The 23,827-nt window shown below is 38.3% G+C and overlaps 3 protein-coding genes and 1 long non-coding RNA gene across 7 annotated transcripts; 2 read left to right on the top strand and 2 right to left on the bottom strand.

The window, feature by feature from the left end:
* Nucleotides 1–74: 74 nt before the first annotated feature.
* On the bottom strand, nucleotides 75–16,835 carry LOC107226005 (MAGUK p55 subfamily member 2). Of its 4 annotated transcripts, XM_015666668.2 has the most exons (8): nucleotides 12,483–12,628; nucleotides 11,332–11,456; nucleotides 4,536–4,838; nucleotides 4,133–4,369; nucleotides 3,462–3,936; nucleotides 2,431–2,765; nucleotides 1,372–1,446; nucleotides 75–1,139 (listed from the first exon to the last, which is right to left on the bottom strand). In XM_015666668.2, exons 1-8 carry the CDS (start codon nucleotides 12,583–12,585, stop codon nucleotides 963–965), a joined length of 1,830 nt encoding a protein of 609 aa, XP_015522154.1. In that variant the 5' UTR covers nucleotides 12,586–12,628; the 3' UTR covers nucleotides 75–962. The 4 variants fall into 4 exon arrangements, with proteins under 4 accessions (XP_015522154.1, XP_046597811.1, XP_046597812.1 ...); XM_046741855.1 differs by lacking the exons at nucleotides 1,372–1,446; nucleotides 12,483–12,628 and adding an exon at nucleotides 16,700–16,835; XM_046741856.1 differs by lacking the exons at nucleotides 11,332–11,456; nucleotides 12,483–12,628 and adding an exon at nucleotides 9,213–9,320.
* LOC124294782 lies at nucleotides 7,358–9,286 on the top strand. Its single transcript, XR_006904717.1, has 3 exons — nucleotides 7,358–7,571; nucleotides 7,877–8,742; nucleotides 8,817–9,286. It is a non-coding gene; the product is annotated as an uncharacterized LOC124294782 (long non-coding RNA).
* Nucleotides 16,836–17,861: 1,026 nt separating the features above from the next.
* Nucleotides 17,862–19,299, bottom strand: LOC107226007 (trafficking protein particle complex subunit 1). Its single transcript, XM_015666671.2, has one exon. The coding sequence runs from the start codon at nucleotides 19,012–19,014 to the stop codon at nucleotides 18,592–18,594; it is 423 nt and encodes a 140-aa protein (XP_015522157.1). The 5' UTR covers nucleotides 19,015–19,299; the 3' UTR covers nucleotides 17,862–18,591.
* A 106-nt stretch (nucleotides 19,300–19,405) lies between these two features.
* LOC107226006 (NADH dehydrogenase [ubiquinone] flavoprotein 1, mitochondrial) lies at nucleotides 19,406–23,461 on the top strand. Its single transcript, XM_015666670.2, has 6 exons — nucleotides 19,406–19,565; nucleotides 19,884–19,951; nucleotides 20,286–20,954; nucleotides 21,978–22,210; nucleotides 22,302–22,505; nucleotides 22,801–23,461. The coding sequence occupies exons 1-6, from the start codon at nucleotides 19,517–19,519 to the stop codon at nucleotides 22,985–22,987; spliced, it is 1,410 nt and encodes a 469-aa protein (XP_015522156.1). The 5' UTR covers nucleotides 19,406–19,516; the 3' UTR covers nucleotides 22,988–23,461.
* The last annotated feature ends 366 nt before the right edge of the window (nucleotides 23,462–23,827 follow it).

The raw sequence follows: 23,827 nt of genomic DNA on the forward strand, positions 1-23,827 counted from the left end.
ACACCGAATTGAAAAAATTCATCGACATATTTTGTACCGCATTGCCTTTAAATGAAAATACAAACGAACTCACAAATTTTCAAATAAATCTTTATTGTTATAAAGTTCTTAAGTGGCTTTTTCTTACCTGTTGCCTATTTACACAGGTGAAAAATAAATGATGGTATATGATGTGTACATAAAGTATATGTATATGTATATGTTGGTATATATATACATGACAAAATGTTTGTGAAAAAATATGATATATATATATACGCTAGTATGGTATTTCATTGCGAAAAGCACATTTACGGGTTTATTCAGCTAATGAAAATTAAAAGTGAAAGAAAATTTCTCATGACCTTCATTGCTTGTCTATATATATGTTACACAACCAGTTTCGGAGCTAATTAGTGACTTGAAAATATCGCAAAAATATATTAGAATATGTGTACATCATACATAACGTAAAGAAAATAATATATTGATCGGTCAAGAAATATTATGATTGTTATTGTAATTTTCGTAAAGCAATGGCAAATATAAGGGAGAGAAAAATAAAATATAAATAAATACATATAATACATATGTATGTAATGCAGAGATATCATTCTTACGCGAAATTATATAGGTGCGGGTACCGCACACAATCATATATTTCATATTAATTAACATCAATATTGTAGGTATATAATACAGCTAATAATTAAATACGGTGTCTTAAAAATATTGGACGGCATAATCTATAACTCATACACTTATACAATATACGTAAGGTTACGAATGGTGAACTAAAAATGTCTATAAAGTTATACCTATATAGCTTATTCTTACTATTTATTCACTTATATTTTTGAACTTGTTTGCATTAAGTTTACACATATATTACTGTTATACATATATATATATATATATATGCGTGTAATAATAGAAATACTAAATCTTTTTTCTGATGTTTGCGGACGTGTTTCTCGTATATACTAGTAAATCCAGTTTACCGGTACCCACTGATGCTCAGTTGCCAACGCCTCCATGGCGGCAACGACTTGTCTGAACGTCTGGTCGAAATCTTCGTTGACGATAACTAAATCTATGTACTTTTCGTACGCTCGCTGTAGAGCTGCCGATTCCTCAAGCGTTGATCTCAGGTCGTCCTCCTGGGTAAATAAACGAATAAACATACAAATAGATAGATTGACCGTTGCGTGAGGAGTAAATATTAATTACTTTTCATCATCGCAGATACTTTTTTCTCACACTTTTTTTTTATAACGATATAATTATTTTCATGCGAATAATAATACACAATACTTCATGCGTATTTATATAATATGTACACGGTCAACATATGAAAAACAAAGTTAGTATATTTTAATTGTGTTTACAAACCTCGTATAGGGATGCGAGTGATTCCAGGGTGCGAGCTCGCCTTGAGCTAAACCTGATGGAGCTTTGTCGGTCAAACTAGCAAAGCCAACATCGACATACGAAAGTACCAAAAAAATGAAAATAAAAAAAAATTGTGTCAATCATTACGGGCATTCTCAAATTAAAGTTTTAACAATAATAATTATAACAGTAATGTACGTCGGGCTTGGCAACGATCAATACATACATGTATGACACAAAACCTACGGATAGGAAGTAGAGGGCTTACGTTAAAGTATATAGAAATAGATAAATGTATATAGGAACTTTTGTAGGGATAAGCTTGAGATAATTTTTCACTCTGAATTCAGTCTACTGAAAATATTTCATCGTTAATCGTAACTCTTTCGTGGATGGATTTAAGTAAAAATATAAAAAGACATTATTGGAGATCCGTGAAGTTGATATAAATTGAATATCAACGTGCAGGGTGATTAACACGAAATAAGTTCATTTTTTTATAGCTACGTAAGTCAAATATATTTGATTTTACGTTAGAGAGTTGATTTTTTGGGGGAAACGTTTCTAGGAAAAATTTGCCGTAATTTCAAAATAAGTTTATATAAACGGAAAAAGTTGTTCCAGGAATGACATCTATAGATACTTGATACAATATATATTTACACAATGCTACCATGCCAAATCATCAAAATGCTGAAATACGGTTTTATGAAGTACAAAGAAAAAAACGAATCAGCGTTCAATAGGTATCGGAGAAGGCCTTGAAGATGTATATTTTTTAACTTCTTTTCTTTTCACATAGAAAGGGCATAACTTGTCGAACTTTTCTAGAAACCATTTAATAATGATAGAATCTACAATGCAAAACAACCAAAAAAAAACTAAAGAGATGCTTACAATTTGTTTCCATTTAAAGTCGCGCCTCTATAGGCTAAATGCGGAATTGACATTTATAAAAAAAACAGCCATTATCTATAATATGATTTTATCTGAAATGTCATAAAGTCTAGAAACTGGTCCAATTGCTTGTGTACCGATTGCCAATGAACTTTTTTTTACCGTCAAATTTCTGCTACTGGCGCCAGTCGACCTTCCAAGATCGTACAGTGATTTTAACTGCTCCATGCCAGGTGCCGCGATGAATATAACATATGGCATGAACTCCGTGCTGTTGTGGAGTATCTTCAGTGCTGCCGGACTGCAGTCGAGCACGCACATCTTCCCTGCCCTTATCAATTCACGAACCGACTCCAATCTCGTTCCGTACAAGTGCCCACCGTGCTCACCGTGCTCCAAGTAACGGTGCTCCAGTATATCAGATTCCATTGATTCTCGGTCCGTGAACCAGTAGCTCCGTCCGTCTTCCTCCAACACCCTTGGAGGTCGCGATGTGTCTGGAAAAAGTCACTCCAAGATCAGACGAAAACCCTTACTTTGTGACCATGTAAACATCACAGCAATATAAGGATGATATAGTGAACATTGTTTTTTTCCTGTCTGTGAAGTTAACATTGACCAGTTGTTCCATACTTTCAGAACTCGCAAAAAATCAGGAATTCAGTTTGAAAGAAGAAGTTTAATTCGAACCAAAATGGAAGATCTAATGAAATTGGCTTTTTGGTGATGACTTAAAAAGTCCCAAGCTTGAAAAATGACAAGAAAACTTATGCAGCCAAGCTACTTGAACTTGGAATCATTTCTCACTACATCAGTTTCATCTTTGATGTTGTGCTACATCTTGTCTGAAAACAATTTCGGAACACCTTAAATCCATATTTTCAGCTGACCGAAGCTTCCCGGAGTTTCAAAGTTCATAAAAGAAGGATTCGAAAGTTTATTCCGGACCAGAAGTGATGACAAAGGGAATGTTTATTTTGGTGATGCAAATAAAGTCCTTAAAAATTTGGTGCAATGACAAGAATTCTTCCACTAAAGTTTGCAACTTTGAAGGACATCAAACAACCTCAATATCATCCTTTGTGTTTTACAATTTCTCCAGAGAGTGAATTGGCATTAGACAGTTTGAAAACCATCTCAATCCCGCTCAAAGCGTCGATTTTTCGGATAAGTGAAGTACAGAGTAGACTCACATGGTACAATTGTGCCGAACTTGTCTGGGTCGCTGTTGATGAGTCTGTTTTTGAGGGTTCTTCGTCCGACGCCACGTGGTCCAACGAGAGCTAGAGTCTTGCGTCTGAAGGGCGGCATTCTGGCGACTTCTTCGTAAAGGAGAAGTTCGGCGCTGTCGAACTGCCCATTCAACTTCGACTGGTACATCTTGCGCTTTTTCTTCTTCGATATTCTCGTGCCGCAGATGCTTATCTTGTGCACGAAATCTGCCTCTGGTGGAACGAACGCCTTTCTACGCTCCTCAAGTTCCAGCGAGGGAATCAGACCAGGAGCACCCAGACCATCGCCCTCAACTCGGCGAGCCTGCCACCAGTTTGGATCTGCTTGATCGACTATCTGCAGGATGTCTCCTTTCTGGAACGGTAAACCGATCTCTCGGCATGGGAGCAACGTGTCTTCGGATGGATCATAGTCGAAAAGAGCTCGCATGTAACACTGCGGATTGAAAAATGGTTTCAAATATCGTTAATTCAATTACAATCGTTCCTTTCACACGTCCAAAATTGGTTCATTTCGATATTTTATGGGAGTAAAGTAACAGGTAATGTGATGCTTACTGATACTTTCGAAAAACAGTTTTATCGATTTGGTTAAATTGACGATAAGAGAAGCTTACAAAGGGGATAATTACCGTGGATTTTAGGGGCCTTGAACCGTCGTTGGTGAGTCCTGGTCCCAATTTCAACGTCAGATTCTCCTTGGCTTCATGTATCGCTTGTTGCAGTTCATCCGGTGTGTGAACATCTTTTCCGTTAACTTCTAAAACTATTTCACCGACCCTCAAGAGACCCTGACGCGCCGCTGTACCACCACCCAAGATTCTCGCTATCACGAGGTTTCCTACGTCGTCGACTTGCACCGTCAGTCCCTAAAAATAAAAATGAAAATCGAAGAATGATGAATTGTAAAACTTTCAAAACCAAAAATCTACTGCAGCCTTGTTATGGCTAGTTAACAAAAGTTTACAATAATTTAACGGATTTCCATTGCTCGCAACTTAGATGTTCATGCATTGACTTTTTTTCAAAACTCACCAATGGCTCGTCTTGGTTTCTTCGCAGCCCTACGACCCTAACAGCAACGGTTCTGTCATCGGCCGGCATATTGTTGGTTACGAATGATTGATCAGGCGTCGAAGCAGCGTCGCGACGTTCGGCGACCGCGTCGTGGGTTTCGAGCAGGGCTTTGAAATGTGGGTTCTTTAAGAGCCTCGTCAATTCCCTTGCGTTTTGATCGGGTGATGATTTGAAACCGTGCACAATATCGTCAACTATGTCACACGCCTGGCAAACTGGATTCGCAAAACCGGCCGGCGAGTCTTCTAGGCGATCTTGAACCTGTTGGTGCACCAGATTGCAAAAATGAATAAATTATTAATGCTTATTTCAAGTTTGTTTTTGCTGTATCATAATATATTCTTGCAACGTATCATGCATCTTTTTTTATTTTCAAATTTGGTTAGAACCAATCGTGGTGCAGGAGATCGATTTATAGAATATGGCATGATTTTTTGAAACTTGCATAGTTTTCTAATTCAAAATAATTTCAGATTCAAGTGATTGAAAATCAACTAATGATTTTATTTCAAATTTCAAATTCGCATGTTTGATTTGGCAGCGATGCCAAAAACTTCGAATCTTCGCTTCAGTGTATGAAAAGGGTAATATTTGTATTGTTTAGATATACATATTTCGCAACCAAAGTGCATAACAATAAAATCATTATACCGCTACTTATTTAAACTTGGATACTACTCTTGTTTCACAATGATAACAATGTTCAATGTTTGTACGTTATGCTTGAAACGCGTTATTATACATGCATAATTTGCAAAAGAATGCACTGCAGACTATAATAACAATAATAATCATAACGATGATGAATGCGACAAAAATACTTGTCGTCGTTTGACTTTCCATACACCTACTGGTGTGGTTAATTCGTTAATTAGCAAATGAAAAAGGCAGTATCAAAATAATAACTTTTTTTCCTATAAAGATTTTTGATACCCTGCAATGGGCTGTGTTTCTGCATGGAAAACAGGAAACGTCGATCTCATAGGTCTCCGACAATCAGCGCAACGTATTTCATGTTTACATGGATCAGTTCCAGGGTTTACATCAATGCAGGTGTATATGTACATACGTATGTGTATATACAGTAGTTCGCCCACGCGATCGCCATGATTAATTCTTGCAAGTGACCGACATAGACCGAACAGAAACGGTACTTTGTATTTTCTGTCTACTTGCGTTGATTTTTACATAAACTTTCATGATTTACGTAGACGCAGCTCAGCAGAGATTTTGCAAACTTGTGCGGTGTGTCAATAATTAAATCGAGCAACTATCCGGCCTGCAGCCTGTTGCTGTAAAGCGAATTTATCTTTGTACATATACGTATGGGGAATTCCATGCGAATTTGACCACATCTGACTTTGTTTAAAAAAGTTGTTGCCATTGTCCCATCTCTGGAACAGTACGAGATTTTTTTCAGATTTCTTATTCAAGTACTCAATTATTTATAAATATTTAAATTGCTTTTAAAAATGGCCTTTCTTAAAATTCTCAAAAAATTCTCATAAACTGTATTTGCTATTCCAAACATTTCAACACCAGGCCCATGATGTGCCGATTCTTTTCCATTTTACTTCAGCACTTTCAATTTTGTCGGTCAACTAAAACATCGTTTGAACGGTCTGAAAATTTTCAAAAAATTCTCCAGCCTTATATTTTTTACGTTGAACATTTCCAGACCGGTTTCATTACGAAGCAATTAATTTTCTATTTTTTGGCACATTCAACTTTTTTCTATCAACTACATGTTATATATATACATATATAATATGATGATTTGTTGATGATTTGTTCAATGTATAACTTGCCGTTTTCACCGAACCGCTTCGATTTTATTTCTGCAGCCGATCGATCTGGGCAACGATTAAATCCAACGCACTTGAGACTTTTGAAATTGAAACATTAGACCAGCAAAACGACAGGAAGTCGTTCAAACGTTCTGCTGATCAGGGGCCGTGAATAATTCTCTATTATGTACACTATACCGATTAAGTGTTCTACACGTACACACACATACATGCAACTCTAAATTTCAAACGGACTTGGTCTAAATTCTAAACGAAGGATCGCAAACAACGAGTAGCGTTTTATTGAATATTCAGAAAAAAAATTCACTCACAAAGATCTTTCAAAAATGGAATGATCAACCACGAGCAAGCTCTGTTTAAAACACTTTCTTCAAAAATCAGTCAAATATTCGGATATATATGTGTTTCATTGTGCCAATTCAAAATGGAACACCATGTACATTCAAAAGTTATGACTCGACTCAGTATTTTACTCGTTCACGTCGAGAGAGTATTCGATTCAACTGCCTCGCCCACGCTTGATGAAATACACTCTAACTAGTCCCTCAATCATGCTGTTGACGACGCCATCAGAAACCTCATTGGTTTATACAAACCAAGGAACATGTTTGCTGACCGATACTTTTAAAATGCAAAAAAACATTTTACAGTTTATGTTGTCGACAAAATGAACGGCAGTCTGCGTAACCGATGCAAATGATGACACAACCATTACTAGCAATAAGTCATACGCAAAGACGCGAGTCAAGTTACTATATGTACTACTATACTACAATAACGGCTTATAAGCTACTACACTATTTATTACGAAATACCTCTGAGGCAAAAATAAAGAAAATGTCCTCACGATTGTATAATGATGACTGTATTGTGTATACTAAAAGACATTTGAAACCACACGAAGGCCATCGTGTCACTCACTGCCTGTAGTCAACCATGGATACTAATTTTTCAACCTCAGTGTACGTAAAATTTCAGTTAATACTGTCAAACTAGTATGCGTGTGTCAGTAAAAGGATTCAAATTTCGTAGAATGTGGGTCTGAAGATCTCGGAATTGAAGCAACAAAACAGAAGGAAAAATAGCCACTGGTGTGGCCTGTACCAAAAGTATGATATTCACCATGTCGCTTCCCGACGCAATGGGAATTAAGCATACGGGGGAAACGCCCAGTCAACAGAAAGAGGTAACGCAAGACCACCAAACCGATGATTTGTGTCCCGACGAAGAGGAAAACCACGTAGAGTAGTCCCGTAGAGTCTGGTCCAAAATTATTTTGCATATTTTCGAAACAGCGTTAAGAACAATGAGATCTTTGTTCACTCGTGAAGAAAAAGGTGATAGACTCATCCTCATGATTAATCAAGAAAAAAGTTCCATCTATTTTGACTAACTTGCCTCGAGTGAAAGGCTTCATGTTTGAACATGGCTTGTGGCGCCATTTAGCTTGCGACTCACCGATGATCAAAATCCAAACTGTTCTTCCAACAGGTCTACTTCGAAGGTGCGGAGGCTTGACATAGTCTTTTGGTGAACAGGAGTGACATACCTTGATCGGGAGTTGAACTCCCTCGACCTCAGACGTCGGCAGAGGATGGAACTGCAGATCACTTGTACCAGATTCGTGACGACGGCAATAACGAAAAAACGAAAGCTTATGAGTTCGTCGCAGAATGACGTGCTTCGGAGGACCGAGGTGTGCCGCTATTATCCGCCTCTGGGATCACTTTGTTGGCTTGGCTCGGCTTGACTTCACTTGGGGACCGCTCACAGCACTCACGGCACAACGCAACGAACACAGTAGTTCCTCGCCTTCTAGCTTACCGCAGAAGACAGAGAACGGTACGGAATGGAACCGAACGGAACGGGCCCCTCTGCACTACTCCTTTACGAACAGGTGTGGAGGGGAGACCAGAAACCACCAGCCATACTACTGGCTAGGTATGCGATCCGATAACCCGCTCAGAGTTACATTTATGTGCAACACACTCACCTCGACTTCAGCGATTCTCATTTGATCCATGGGACTTTTATTCCATCCTTCACCATCTGGCATTCATGGATCAGAAGGAGGAACAATCATTGTAATGTTCGGACAAATGAATTGCTCCGTGGTTCCAATGACCTTCATCATCTCTTCTGTGCGAAATTCACGAAACTCCGCGTCTACAGTCCGCCATTCGAGTGATAACCAAAGTTGACGTTAGATTCAAGCTTCAGCATGAACCCGTTCGTCTGACTGAACAGAATGCTTTTTGATTTCGTAAAAAGTTGAGCAGAGAAAAATCAAACCATTTATTTAACCACTGGCTTCGATTGACCAATAATGAAATCGACACTACTCGATTTTCTTGTGGGTATGAGATTCGACACTATGAACAAACACGATTTGAATAGAAAAAAGAATTTCTATTTGCGTTTCGTCTTACAGATTGGTGAAAAGGCCCCATGTGATCAACTGTGTGATGGAAGTTGTTCGAACACTATATGCTGAGTGGAATCACTCAGAACCAGCTAATGCTAATGGCATATAGCATAAACAGCTTTTTCGGTTCCAGTAGCGGTACAACATAGAAGAAAATAAAGGGCTTCTGGGTCTGAAGTGTAACGGATTTGTTGTAATGTTTATTGCAGATGTTACCTGCTATGGCTGACCGACTAACACGTTTGAGAACAGACTGAAGCATGAGGAATAATTGCGAAACTCGATTACGGGGCATTTGTACCGTTGTTCACTTTCAATTCGTCGTAGTCCGCGTAGATCGGCATGTACTCGATGTTCAATATTATTTTCGCTATTACTGTACCTACTACTAATTACACTCACTGTCACTTGATTGTCTTCGTGTAAAAGCCTGATGAATTTCGTACGGTACGAAGAATAAACAGTTGTGAAGATCCCTTTTCGCACAGATTTCATTCAACCACGCAGAGCTCGAAGGAAAAACGACCATCGTGATCTATTTCCCTGTATGTGTTATATCGGGTTTCGTACATGATAGGAGTCGAATTGCACGTCGTGGCTACAATACCAATCCAGCAAAAAGTAGAGGACCGAAGGCTTGCGCACTACTTGCACCTACTGACCCGAGGACAATTGACTCGACGCCCATTCACCACTGACCACGGGGTATGGACCAATTATGTTCATATTACCATGTTAATGCTGAGAATCTTATGATTCACACCATAATTGCCAATTAACCCTGTATTCCAACTAACGAAGATCTAGACCTCTGACCCCTCAGATCCACTTTCCTAATCCACTCTCTATCTCTTTATCACGTGTCAACACTTCCCAATCTCTGCTTACCAGACTTCCTGACCAACTTTTTTTGGAAACGATTCAGGGTCGACATTCTCTCAGAGGTAATCCGAAAACTTTAATTATCAGTTCATAATGAAACTGCAGAGTGATTTCTTTGAAAACTTGTGTTCAAGAGAACATCAGATTATCAACTGAATTTAATTACCGCTGTGATTGAAAACAGTGTCTAATATATAATTTTTATTTTACTTCCGATAATTGTGAAATTGGATTCTCTCGAATTTGTGTTTTTCAATATGCTCAGCCCGAATCATTCTTTGACCAGTTATCTTTGATATTAAGGTGAGAATTATGATCGGAGTCAAATTTCAGATAAAAGTTACAATGGCCAAACGTTTTTTGATAGGCTTTATTTATACGAATAGTCATATTTCTATCGAATCTCTTATTTATTGACTGAGAACATTCGATGACACAGTTTAGACTTTCAATCACGGAGCAATTCACTAGAAATTTCATATAAAAAATGTCTTAACAGTGGTTGAAATTCGATATCTGCATCTCGTGAGATTTTGAGTCGATTATGAACTTCATAATGCAAAGACCGGTGAGAATCCGAGGCTGTTAACCCGTCTTTTCGTCGGTTCTTTCCTCCTTCTTTACACACGCACACATGTCCGGCCAGGCCATGAGGCTTTCTGCCTTACCTAGACGGAATGTGTGGCTCGGCGAGTAGGTAAACATGAAGTTAGGTTTGGTTTAGCTGGATATCACAGAGAGGGGGAATTCTTCATTATACATATTACTGTATATGATGTGGTGGTGGGTGCGTGCCATGCTGTATGCGCATTTACATACTACGCGTATACACACTTTCTTGCTTGCAGCTATCAGAAGATGAAACGATGCTGAAGTTGGCTGGCTAACCCAAGATGTCAGGATTGTAACGATGGTAAAGAGGGCCCGCAACGTCAAACATTATTGTGTCATAAATTTCCTGCAATTATTACACTTTTTCTCAAACAGAAGTGAATTAAAAGAAACGGTATCCCTCTTTACAGAGAATCAAACTTAATTAACTGAATTAAAAGAAACGGTATCCCTCTTTACAGAGAATCAAACTTGCAAGGTGAAAACATCAAGTGGAAATATTGAATCGTTAATGATTATGGATAGATTCTACGATTCTATCATTTTGCAAGTGTACCAAGTTTCAGTGCTTTCGTTATGATCATGTTTCAATCGAAGTAAAATTGAATGAATGTTATGATATTGCCTTCAATTGAACTGGTTAGATATTTTTTACATTTAAAATAATAGAACGGAATGATCTCTTGAGATTTTTCAAACAATTGAGCAGTTTTGATTTGGCTTTCACGATATCAAAATTTTTTTCACATCTTGCGCTAACTCGCTAACCAAATTTTTATGGATGGACAGCTCCTGTAATGGGATAAATTTTGCAGTCCATCATTTTAATTTTGAATCGACCGAAATGGTTTGTTGTATCCTAAGTGACACAGGTATATCTTCTTTTAACAAGTTTTAAAATTCACTGTTACGAACGTGATTTGTGCAGATTATACTTTGATAGAGTTTGTGCCATTCTGGCAAAACGAAAGCCCAGAATGTGAACAATGCGCGTTTTGTTTCACAATAGAAATCAAAAGCAACTGACCTTAATCAGCGAAGTGACAACGGGACTGTCAAGTAGACCCTTCAGGAAAAGTAGATCAGTGTCGTCGGCTGCGACTTGGAGTTTTCCGAGTTCCTCGATGTTGTCGCGAACGTGGTTGAAAGCGGCTGGAACAGAACCCTCCATTGTACTAAAATACGCCAGAATCGTGGTTTTTTTTTTAGGGTGGTGTGAGGTCGCGCGAATCGTACAGCGCAACGCTACGTAGTAACGTGCAACGTAACTTATCGTTAACCAAAACGTGTTACGTTATACCTACTAACGTATCTATAATGTACCTAGTCGCCTAAGGGTGGGTGTGAGCTACTCGGATCCCCTGCACGGTGTCGCTACTGCGCGAAAACTGCGCGAACTCGGGCTCTGAAGAACGCGAATGAACGAAACCCAACCCTGCACACCCCGTCGGGTGTGGCACGCGTAAACCAACCCCTACAAACTCTCGCTATATGTATAGCCTTGCCGTACTCTACGGGATCAATATAAGCAACCCCCTCAAGCCGAGAGCCACAGGTGGTCGAATGGACGACTCAAACTCGTGGCGAATTCTTCCGGCAGCGTTCACATTTTGACAAGTTTCAATTCTTTCCAATTTCACTTCCCTGTCAAAGATTCTAACGAATTGCTGACGTTGTTACGAAATTACCTTCTATTTTTTGGGTAGCTGCAATTTTTTTTGCTCAATATTATGAGGAACCTCCCTAGTGTGGCTCATCAGATTAATGCAACGAATTGATATTAAAAAAAAAAAAAAAGTAGCATGTTAATCTGAAAAAAAAGACTTAATTTACGCCGTTAACCAACACTTTTTAATTAGAGTAACCGAATTTTATTGTACAATATTTTTTCAATGCCTTGGTTTTTGCTTTTGTATTTCCTCTTTTTCGTTTCACTGTTGTAATTTGACGATTGTTTACTTTCAGTTTTTGTTAATATATGTGGTCATGTTTTGAGATTTGTTAATTTTTCTTATTTTTGTTTGCAACTTATATAAATCGTGAATGAAAATTGCAATTGAGATTGTGTGGTTATTTTTAGAGAAGGAGATAGCATGAAAAAAAGTTTGAGTCTTGTGGAAAAAAAAAAAAAAAAATACTAGGATGAATGAGTGAAAATTGAAACACAAAGAAGCATACCATTGTCGACTTGGTGTTGAGTTTTGGCGCCATTGACAGCGTCCATACTAGCCAGAAGGTGCCTGTCGTCTGGGCGTTCTTTGCGCCGAAAAAGACGTACCATAGTGTTTTTGGATATTGTATATGCACCTTTGTATTAGAATATCGCAGTTTTTTTTTGGTTTTGTTTTTTTGCCGTGTCTTTTAACTTTCCGTGCTTCCCAAGCTTTTCTTGATTGTTTGTTTTATTTTTTTTTCTTGCGTCATTAAGAGAACATACTTTTTTCTTAGCTGCTATAATTATACGCACACCTGCAAATATGGTGCTGGGGTCTTTGGCAATCGCATCAACTACGCGATCGTTAGTTTCGCGAATATTTTTTCAATGTCTGCTTCGAATTAACATTATCTCGTATATCATGACGCGGTGCATTTTATTATTTACATCTCCGATTTATTTTTCAAAAAATCATCAAATCCCAGCTTACATTTCTTCACTTCCTATTTTTCTCTTCTTTTTGTCTCTCTCGCTCTTATTCTCTCTTATTCTCTCTTAGTTAGGTTGAAAAAAAAAAAACCTTATTATACCCACGTGTAATATTTACGCACTAAAATCCGTTTATCCTCGCGTTCATCTCACCCATAGCGGTACCAGTGAAAAGACAACACTGTCACTAATTAATTTTGCAAAGAGATCGTGTACATAGAAAACAGAATTACAGGTAACTGGCTATTACACATTGGAGAGTGAAAAACCCGCAAGGTAAAAACATTTCGAATTGCCTTCCTGTCTGCCTGTCTGCCAGCTGACTGCGACACGAGGCGTGAGCTTTCCTCTATTCATGAATACTAGTTGTTGGACTAGCGGAGTTAGATACGTATAGTATACGTCTAGCCAACGGTCTTCGCTTTAGAACTATGCTAGGTATACATGAATATGTGTAGTATACATGTGAGGTACAGTTCTAACTCGCTACCTACTCACTCACTCTCGGTTTGCGTCATGGTGTGATGGTTTAGCGTGTATGTATGTTCATGGATCACGTGTGTGCATTTATATATACAGGGCATTCCACGCCACCTCAAACGACGTCGTGTCCTGACCATTTCAGATTTTGTTCAAACAATTTATGCAATTGCCCCAACTCCGAAACAATACCCCGGATTTTTTGTAGCTTTTTTTTCGTGCACATTTGTTTTGCTCATGATTTTTGAAATCCAAAATGTCTGTGGCCGTAATCTGAAATCGGCAAAAAAATGTTTAAATTTTGTGTGAGATATTAAAATTTTCAAGTCTAGACCCAGTGCGAGCCAGCGTATCGTCCTTATTTGCCTCGATTTTTTATCGGAAGAAAGATTTAAAAAAAAAATGTATCGAAGAGTTAGTTCACTATAGATGGCTGCTTATAAAATTTCATGAGTAATACATGGTATTTGAAATTTTTTTCAGATTGTTACAGGCTGATTAAAAAAAAAAAACTTATAAATCCTGGGATGTGTATGAAAATGTTTGAGCAGCAGCCTATAAAAAGCTGATGATTGCTTTTTTTGAAATTTTTTGAGATCTCTAAATTAAGGTTAAAGATATGTCGGTTTTCAAAAATCATAAGTGAAACAGAATTACTGAACAAAATTTTAAAACATTGAGACCACTGTCTTGGATTTGGGACAATGTTATAAAAATTTTGAAAAAAAAAGAAAAAAACAAATTGTGAGGGTCCGACGTCGGTTGAGTCGGCATGGAATGCCCTATACTTACACTCAGTTCCCTTACTCGTTGGCTTCTCTTCCTCTCCTTTTCTCTTGCGGGAAAAAGAAGGTAACTTTCTAAGGACGCATACTTGCATTAGATACACACGATTTAGATATGTGGATGTATAAACGCATACTCTATACGGAGTGGCCACGGGATTTTAGCCCCGAGGAATAAAGTAAAAGAAAGCCACCTAAGAGACTTCTCGCAGTTGAAATGTTTCGGCACTGTCTATATAAACATCTTTGAGACATGTCTACACAAATCTTTCGGACATTTTTTTTCATACATAGCCCTAATGAGGAACAATGGTTTTTAGACGTCTTCCGAAGGTGTCATGAATCTCTGGTATTTGTCATCGTTTTGTCAGAAAATTCGATAGAGACGTCTTAGGAAAATAATGTATACGTCTTTAAGGTGTTTTCGAACTTTGAAAGAAATTGGTACGAACTCGAATCAATCTGTTTTTGTTTCTTTCATCCACTTAAAAAAAGAAATACGCATTCAAAGACGCCCGGAAAATATTAATTTTTTTCTTTGGAAGCTCAAAAAATGAAACTTTCAAATCTAACGGCACCCAGATATCTTCTAAAACTTTTGAAACGCACGTTTAAAAGACGAATTCCCGTATGCTACTTTACAAAATATGGATAGCGAATGTTTTCATAAGTATTTTTTCGAAGTACAATAGATACGGACCGTACAAAAGTTTCTATCTTGCAATTATCTCACACAAAACTCGTAGGATTTGAATAAGATTTAATTTCACCGACTTGTGACCACCCTATATAACTGTTTTCACATAAACGTGTTCTGTGCCTCCCCATCTCTGTTCCCCTGTAACAGAGTAAAAGCCACGTGGTCGGTGGGGTCGGTTGGTCGGTCGATTCGTGCAGGTATGCACGCGGGTATTGTCGCAGGTAAAAATGCCTTCACCTTCTCGTGTTATTATACCTGGTGTCGCGACGCCTGTGCGTATCATAAGACATTTCTAGGCAAGGTGTTATGCCCCTGGGACGGGTAATATTGTTACATGGATAATGTGACAATTGTGTATTTAGGATTATATGCTTAGGTCCATCAGCATAAACACTGGTATTTAGTAATGGGATTTTGCCTTCTTTCTCTAAAATTACGTCTCTTTTGTCAATTTTTCGCCAAGTCGTGAATTAAAATTGTAAATAACCCAAGTTTATTTTTAACACCAAGTTTTGCGGCGGTAAATTTTTGTTTTTTAAAGCTTTGTTTTTCAAGATATTTTACGTCAGCGTAAATCCCAGAGTGCCAAGATTATAATTTTGCTCAACGAATCATCAAGGAAGGAGTCGGAGAAAAAAGAAGAATTTTAACTTACCAAAGGAAAAAAATTACGAAAGCAAAAGCACTATCAATTTTCATCCGCAACCAGCTGCGCAACTGTAATATTAATATTTTACGCCCAAACAACTAAATTGCATACTTGTTTTTTGATATGTTATATAATCCAGAAATCTATGTTTTCATTCTATAATAATAATAATTAACTCCTGCGTTAAAGTCGCGCTCTTCTTCCTTTGGTTTACCAAACTTTCGCATCATAATTATTTGCACTTATCGTTACAATTCAGCACTGATTTTTCTGTATTAGAGCGATTTTTGCAACTTTTCATTCGTCGCAATCTTCGCGGCAGCACCAAAGCCGAAGAAAGAAATAGAAATAACATCACATATTAAAAAAATCACAGAAATCAAAAACTCGTAAAACACACGTGCGCGAATAATGGATCAGAATGTTAATCTGTTCAGGGAAAAGTATAAAAAAGAAAAAGATCTGTTTAAAATCCGTTCAACTCATTTCGACGCGAGAGACTTCTATTCTGCTCCGCCACGCTGGATGCAGGCAGTCTCAACAGAAGGAAATCTTACGACTCTGGGATTGTTGCTCTACAGCGGAGAGAGATGGTAATTTCGAAGAGTGGGTCAGATGGTCTCACTGAGATACAAACTACCGACGAGACGTTGCAGGTTAGCGAAGAAGATGAAAACCAGCTGCCTTCATGCTGTGAAGCTGTGATTTTTACTATTGCAATTCGCTTGTGGTTTACAATGAGCGAAAGCAGAAACGAAGAAACAAGAAACATGAAATTCGAGTTTTCAAAAACTTCAAAATTAAAGTGTATTATATCAATCCGTTTGAAGAAAAAATGTTGGTAAAACGCACTCTGATAAACTGAAAATAGCGACAAGTACTGGATAAAATTCAACTATCAGGGTTGTTGGGGAGAGGAATTCTTGGGATCGGTCTAATAACGAGATCCTCAATAATATATAGTCTCTTCAAGAATGACATCTGGATAATATCAACAGAGCTATGTCAAATAACCTAGCCATGAGTTGGAGCGTAATTAAGCGTTAATTACAATCGAGCGAACTGATAAGAAGAGGGATGATAATGAATTGATGTTTAATATCATCGAAAAAACTAATCGGCCGGGTTATTACTCACCAACTATGTTGGAACGACGATCATTGTAACCGCTTGTGCAACATCCACGACTTCTAAACGTCTCTTGCAACGCTGAACACCCACAAACGATTGTCGAACCCATTTCTTTTCCAGTCTTCATTTCTATTATTATTATTTTTTTTCCATCAGAAAAATGAATTAAATTTTTTAATACACATTCCTATGAGTTTTACCTTCTTCTTCTAACTTGCACTCGGACAGATTTTATTCGATTAGGTACAGTGAATCTCAATTTGCCTTGTGCTAGAACCATTTCATGATTTCTATCTTCGATTTTCGTTGTTTATTTCTGCGCTCTCGGTTTTTTTCATCCCGATTCTAATCTAATTTTCGGCTTCACTTGATTTGAATTTCAACTTGATCACATGAAGTGGCACTCGACTTTTCTTGGTATGGAATTTGACATTTTGTTTTCCATCTGTTTCTTTCAGTATCCTTAAAATTTTCGAGTCTCAAGTTTTCCTCAGCTTCTCTAACACTCAATTTTTATTCGATCTGTGGTGTATAACAAGCTATAGAGGGCTAAGTTGTGACGTAAATCGAGTGTGACGCGCGAGTATAATGGAAGAAACATAAACAAATGTTTTTTGCAATGACGTTTAGAAAGCTATGTTTAATACAAAGTTATCAAAAAGACTATACGTATTAAACGCGCAAAGAAACGACCGCGCTATCCTGGTTAGATGATGTAACGCATGGATCTTGCTAATTCTTCTTCACGTCATTCTACTTCTTCTGCCATTTTATACGTACGGTGTATTTAGGCCTTGTGGTTCGCACTTGTAACGCGAGTAAATGATACAATAATTATTATTGTGTCCATTGGGCGTTGGGCCAAAAACTATTGCAGGACTCTCTTCGCAAATTTTATCCGGTAAACGTCCACCCGCCCCTTATTCCTATATTAACTATTCCTCCGGCTATTCCTATTCATAGATCCACGACGATATAAGAAGCTCACAAACCAAACAAATCCGTGACGTATACATACCTGCATGCGTGGTCGTGTTATTCGATCAAACATGCTAATCAGGTCTTGAGGCGATGCCATGCACAACCGTTGAGGCACCCCGAACCGTCGGTAACGTGAAAACTGCAGGTTTTTCTTTTCGACAAATCAAGATTTCAACTGTTGAGCAAATTCTTTAAAATATGTTTATTTTATCGCAGTCTGCATTTATAATTATTCCGAAATTGCAGTAGGATTCATTTAAGGAGAATTCGTAAAAACGCAGAAGTATAGTAGAACCATCTCACTCGTGGTAGACTACATAAAACCGTTATCAATCATTAACATGAACATTAATTACAAGAGTTTCCTATACATGAATTCCATGCTCGTTTTTTTTTCACGTCTGTTATTAAATTTCCTCTAAATGTTTACAATTGCGTGATTTCGTGTAATGATAATCTCGTATATTCTAGGTAGTAAAGATTGAATATTTTTCCGATTAAATGTAGTAATAAGAATAATAACAAAGAAAATTAGAATAACATAATTTTAATACTTACAATATATGTACATTATAATTATACTACAGTTGTACAGCTGATTATTATATTGTGATTACAACTTTTACAGACAAGAGACGAAATGAAATTTAGATACAATTCAAAATAATCGATCAATAACAATAATAGTGATTTAATAATACCAGCAAGTATAAGTGAACATATAGAACTCGATTTAAAAAAAAGGAAAGTATCAGTTTTTCGGGATATATCGTCGCTGCAGTGTTTCGAAAATGTCCGAGTGACGTCGCTACTTGCTGGACAAACGTATCCTGAACACTTGTACGAAACTGATTGAGGATCACCACTGTGAGAGTTCCTGCACCGTTATACGAGGCGAAATGCGGAAAGGGTATTCCTCAAAAGTAAGGCGATGACTTGACCAACTCGTCAAGCTTGTTTTTGAAGAGTTCGCTCTGTATCGGTTCGTTCAATTGACAAAGTGGATTCTTAATCACATACTCGACGTAAATCTGGCTGTAAAGCTGCTGAAGCAGACCCCTAACGTTCTGCGCCGAGTTGTCGGTGTTCAGGACGAATTTCAACCCTGACGGTGTTTCCAAATAGTTCAACGTGTACTTGCTCGTTTTGTAGTGGAGGAAACCGTCCTTCGGGTCCAACGGCGATATTTTGTTTATGAACGATTTTATCGAAAACAGCATTCCGTACATCAGCTTAGCCTCTTCCTCCTTCGTCATTCCGGACTTATTCAAACGGTTCCATTCCGCGTAATACAAGAGGGTGCAATTACGCGAGAATATGTATAGGTTATGGACCGTCATGTTTACAACGTTCGATACTCGAAACCCTCGAAACTGTCACTCCTTTGATTTAATCTACAGGTTACTTCAGCCAGTCACTCGTCAAAAATACAATCAAATCCGCGTACGTAATCCATTAATTTTGACGATGGATCGACAAGATGTGAATATCTTTATTTCCCTCTCTAGGCTTTGTGATCAACCAATATGACAGCCGTCAAATGATGTTGACGCCTTTGGGATTTCGATTTCAGAATTTAGCTCCGCTGCCCCTGTCCGGAATATCCGAGCATATCCGAGTTCAGGCTGGAAGAAAGCGTTCTGCCCGTTTGCCGCTAGACGGCGCTACTTGTGGGTGCGCTAGTAATTTCTGGCAACGGCATCATCACAGCGTGATTAGATGTATGTACCAACATTATGAAATCGTGCGCGCGCATTGCGCAGTACCAACTTGGCTGCTGTCGAAACGTGTGCCAAAAACTAACAACCACCCGAATTGTGTGCCTTCAGTTTAAAGGGAAAGATGGCGGGTGTCCTCGCTAGGTGTACTCGAATACCGAGGAGGCAGTTAGGTAATTATTGAATCATGGAGTAAATATCTGTCGCAATAAATTGGTAGAGCGTCGTCGTGGTGTTTAGGAATTGACCAGAAGTCGAATATTCGCAATTCCTGAACCGCGAATAAAACTAATGTTGAAAAATCACAACAACGTCGAATCGATTATCCTCGGTCAAGGTTATATAATTCTGTGTACCTAATTGATTCTACGTCATTCATTTTTACCTTCTCTTTTTCATCTACCAAACATGTGTGTATACTCGTGTTCCTACCAATGCTTTTATACACACTCGCAACGCATTGTGTGATTCCACTTCGCCTCAAACATCAGGCCTCGTCGGAACATTCCTCAACGCTCAGCAGCCCAAAACTTATTCGAATGCTCCACCGGAGGGAAAGGTAATGCCTTGCCTTCTCGATTGTTGATATTAATCCTTGATTTCAACTCCCAACCATTAACTGCATTTGGTGTTTCAACGTACTTCGAATTCGGAATCAATGTGTTAAAATGTATTGGAAAATTTGTCATGATCTAATACAATCTTGAATTTCAAATTCATCTTAAGCCGAGCTCTAGTTCGAAAAAATTTGAGAATATTAATTAAACACAGAGCCTGATGGATGCTAACTTTTCATTGAAATTGACACTGGAAGAAATTGTAATGCGTTCCTGAAATTCTGATATGATCACAACTCACCTCATCTACATTGAACATTTTTAAACCGCATGCAGAAAGTTGGAGGAAATCTATCTGACGAGGATAGGATATTCACCAATCTTTACGGTCGTCATGACTGGAGGTTGAAGGGATCGCTGCAGCGTGGTGACTGGTACAAGACGAAGGAGATCCTGGACAAGGGAGCAGACTGGATCATAAACGAGATCAAAGTGTCCGGTCTTCGTGGTCGAGGCGGCGCAGGTTTCCCATCTGGCATGAAATGGTCCTTCATGAACAAGCCGTCGGATGGTAGGCCCAAATATCTGGTGGTCAACGCAGACGAGGGAGAGCCAGGGACCTGCAAGGACAGGGAAATCCTGAGGCACGATCCTCACAAGCTTGTCGAGGGCTGCCTCATCGCAGGGAGAGCTATGGGTGCCTGTGCTGCTTACATTTATATTCGTGGGGAATTCTACAACGAAGCATCGAATCTCCAGGTCGCCATCGCTGAAGCCTACCAAGCTGGCTTGATCGGCAAGAATTCTTGTGGATCGGGATACGACTTTGATATCTTCGTTCAGAGAGGAGCTGGAGCATACATTTGTGGTGAAGAAACTGCTCTCATCGAGTCCATCGAAGGTAAACAAGGAAAGCCCAGGCTAAAACCACCCTTCCCTGCTGATGTCGGACTCTTTGGATGTCCCACTACAGTGACCAATGTCGAGACTGTCGCTGTTTCACCTGTAAGTATAAAGGTGGATTTTGGAAATCGCGGAAAAAGAGACGAGGATTCTCCTATTATATTTTCTGAGGTTTTTCTATCTTTAAGGAACGTATAAAACGGAATACTTGCATTTTGGAAACGTTCGAAATCAACAAGATAGTTAGAACTCTGAATACACACAGAGAAATGTTATTATTAAATAACAGATATGTACAGTAATCAGAAATCTTGAGAATGAAATGTGTCGTGTCTTTAATTGAGCTTCTAGTAGAATGGACTGAGCAATTCATTTTTCGAATATTTCGGATCAAAGCAAAATAAATATGGTAAAACAACTGTTTTAACTAAATTTGATACCAATTTTTTTTAAATCCGTATTCATGAACTGATTTTTGATCAGTATAAAATCACTAGATGTGATTTGGCTCACTTTTGATGGTAAAGGATTATCAATAGTTAATCTACAAAAAAAAGTATTTCTATTGTTCAATTGCTTTACAAATAATTATTTGGGATTGTTACGTTTATCAACATGTGAAAATGCAAAGTAAATAGTTGTTCCCTTGGAGTGTTCAGGAAACTTGAAAAAAGTGGGACACCACCTGCTATTTCCTGCTACACTGCCACAATCATGAATTTTTTTTTACAAACTGAAGGAATATACGAAAGAGATTGAAATGCAGTAGAATAATCTTGACGGTTAAAGTTTGAGAATATATACCAAAAGATTTTGATGAAAACCGTGAAACTTGACGCTAATTGGTATATCTTGAGAATGTACGTTTCAGAACAACAAAAAACCGGTTTTATTAGTTTTTCGGAGTCAGGAAACAAAAAGTTAACAAAATTTCAGATTAAGAATGAATAGGCTGGGGTCTGGATCAAAAGTTGGGAAAAGACATGAACCCGTTCGCCTATCTGTATTCTAGGGATGTTATTTCATCTGTGTCCACTATCATTGGCATAAATATCACTGCTGGAGATTTTTCGAACGATTTTTTCTTTTGTCTGGCCCATTTATTCTTAACTATCTCGCGTTTAGACAATCTGTAGGCGCGGTGGCACCTGGTTCGCGTCATTCGGTCGTCCTCGTAACAGCGGTACCAAGTTATACAACATATCCGGCCACGTGAACAATCCATGCACAGTTGAGGAGGAGATGTCGGTGCCGTTGAAGGAGCTAATCGAAAAGCACGCTGGAGGCGTCATCGGAGGCTGGGATAATCTGCTGGGCGTCATTCCTGGTGGATCGTCGACACCGATAATCCCAAAAACGTAAAGAAAACGCAGATAAAATGAATTTTGTTATTCGTTTGAAAGTCCTGGAGACCCTGCTGCTACTTCGACACCCTCTTCGACCTTTCAGAGTCTGCGACGAGGTGCTGATGGACTTCGATGACCTCGTCCGCGTCCAGAGCTCCTTCGGAACCGCTGCCGTCATCGTCATGAATAAGCAGACTGATGTCATCAAGGCCATCGCTCGTTTGATCAGCTTCTACAAACACGAGTCATGCGGACAATGCACTCCTTGCAGAGAGGGTATCAACTGGATGTACAAAATAATGTGGAGGTGCGTACTCACGCTCCGAAAAGAATCGCCATTCGGTCTTTCTTCAGTTTTTCAGCTATCTTCTAATTTAGAATCAGCAAGAAATAAATACAACTGCCTTCCATTCATGTTGATCCGGAAGATCGGATTGAAAAGTTCTCATGCTCGTTCACTTTCAGGGTCTTCGGTTTCTTAATTTTCACGTCATAAGAGGATCGTTTGGAGTCCAACCCTTTTCTGTCTCTTCTTTTGCTTCCATTCGATTTTATCACATACACGGATATTAATTGTAGGGGTTGATTTTCTGATTTTACAGATTTGTCGAGGGTAACGCGGAGGAACACGAGATCGATATGTTGTGGGAAATAAGCAAGCAAATCGAACTTCATACGATTTGCGCGCTTGGCGACGGTGCCGCGTGGCCGGTTCAGGGGCTGATCAGGCACTTTAGACCGGAAATTGAAAGTCGTATACAAAAGTTCAAGTGCGTGGCTGCAAATTAAATGTATTACATGTATATTAAAACAAAAACAGAGAGTCGCGCGTAACTAGATCAATTAAAAATAAATAAACCACATGAAGAAACACTGATATAAACACCGAGAGAGAGAGAGGGAGAGAGAATACAAGAAAGAATAAGAACATGAAAAAAGGATAATTATTATTATTATTATTGTTATTATTTTATTGTAACTTGTGATGTGTAATATTTATCTCTTTAATGTATAAATCATTTTCAACAAAAGAAGAGAGAGAGAGATAGAAAAGTATAAATTGATATACGATCGGTGAATCGAAATTTACATAGAAACGCGATTGCGTGTTTGATTCTTCAGAAAACGTGCTACGAAGATTAATCCAGTGTGTATAGATATCAAGTTTAAAATCTCGGCTGAACCACATTGGGTATAGTTTGAAGTACATAAAATTGCATCCAGCGAAATGGGATGAAATAAAAAAAGCAATGTAGATTTGTACGTGGCAAAATTTCAAATTTGATGAAACCATCGATTCTTTGTTTTTATTTATATTATACGTACGATTCTCGTTCTTCGTGCAGCGTGTTAATCGTGAACACGTTATTCAACAATGTGGGAAGATTCAATCATGGAAGGTAAGTCAAAATATTTGAATAAACTTTAGCAAAGAATATTCATGACTTCGTAGAACTAAGCCCAAAGATTGAAATATTAAGTCATTCTTGATTTTGCTTCAATTTTTTTTTCTTTTTACAGTTTCACCGATATCTTGATAAAGAATTTTTTCTCGGTATTTGTATTTTGATACGTATGCAAAGATTTTTTTTGAAGTGATATCTTCGTTTCAATTATGAATTTCTCCTT

This window comes from Neodiprion lecontei, chromosome 5 (assembly GCF_021901455.1).
Source record: "Neodiprion lecontei isolate iyNeoLeco1 chromosome 5, iyNeoLeco1.1, whole genome shotgun sequence".
NCBI classification, from domain to species: Eukaryota; Metazoa; Arthropoda; class Insecta; order Hymenoptera; family Diprionidae; genus Neodiprion; species Neodiprion lecontei.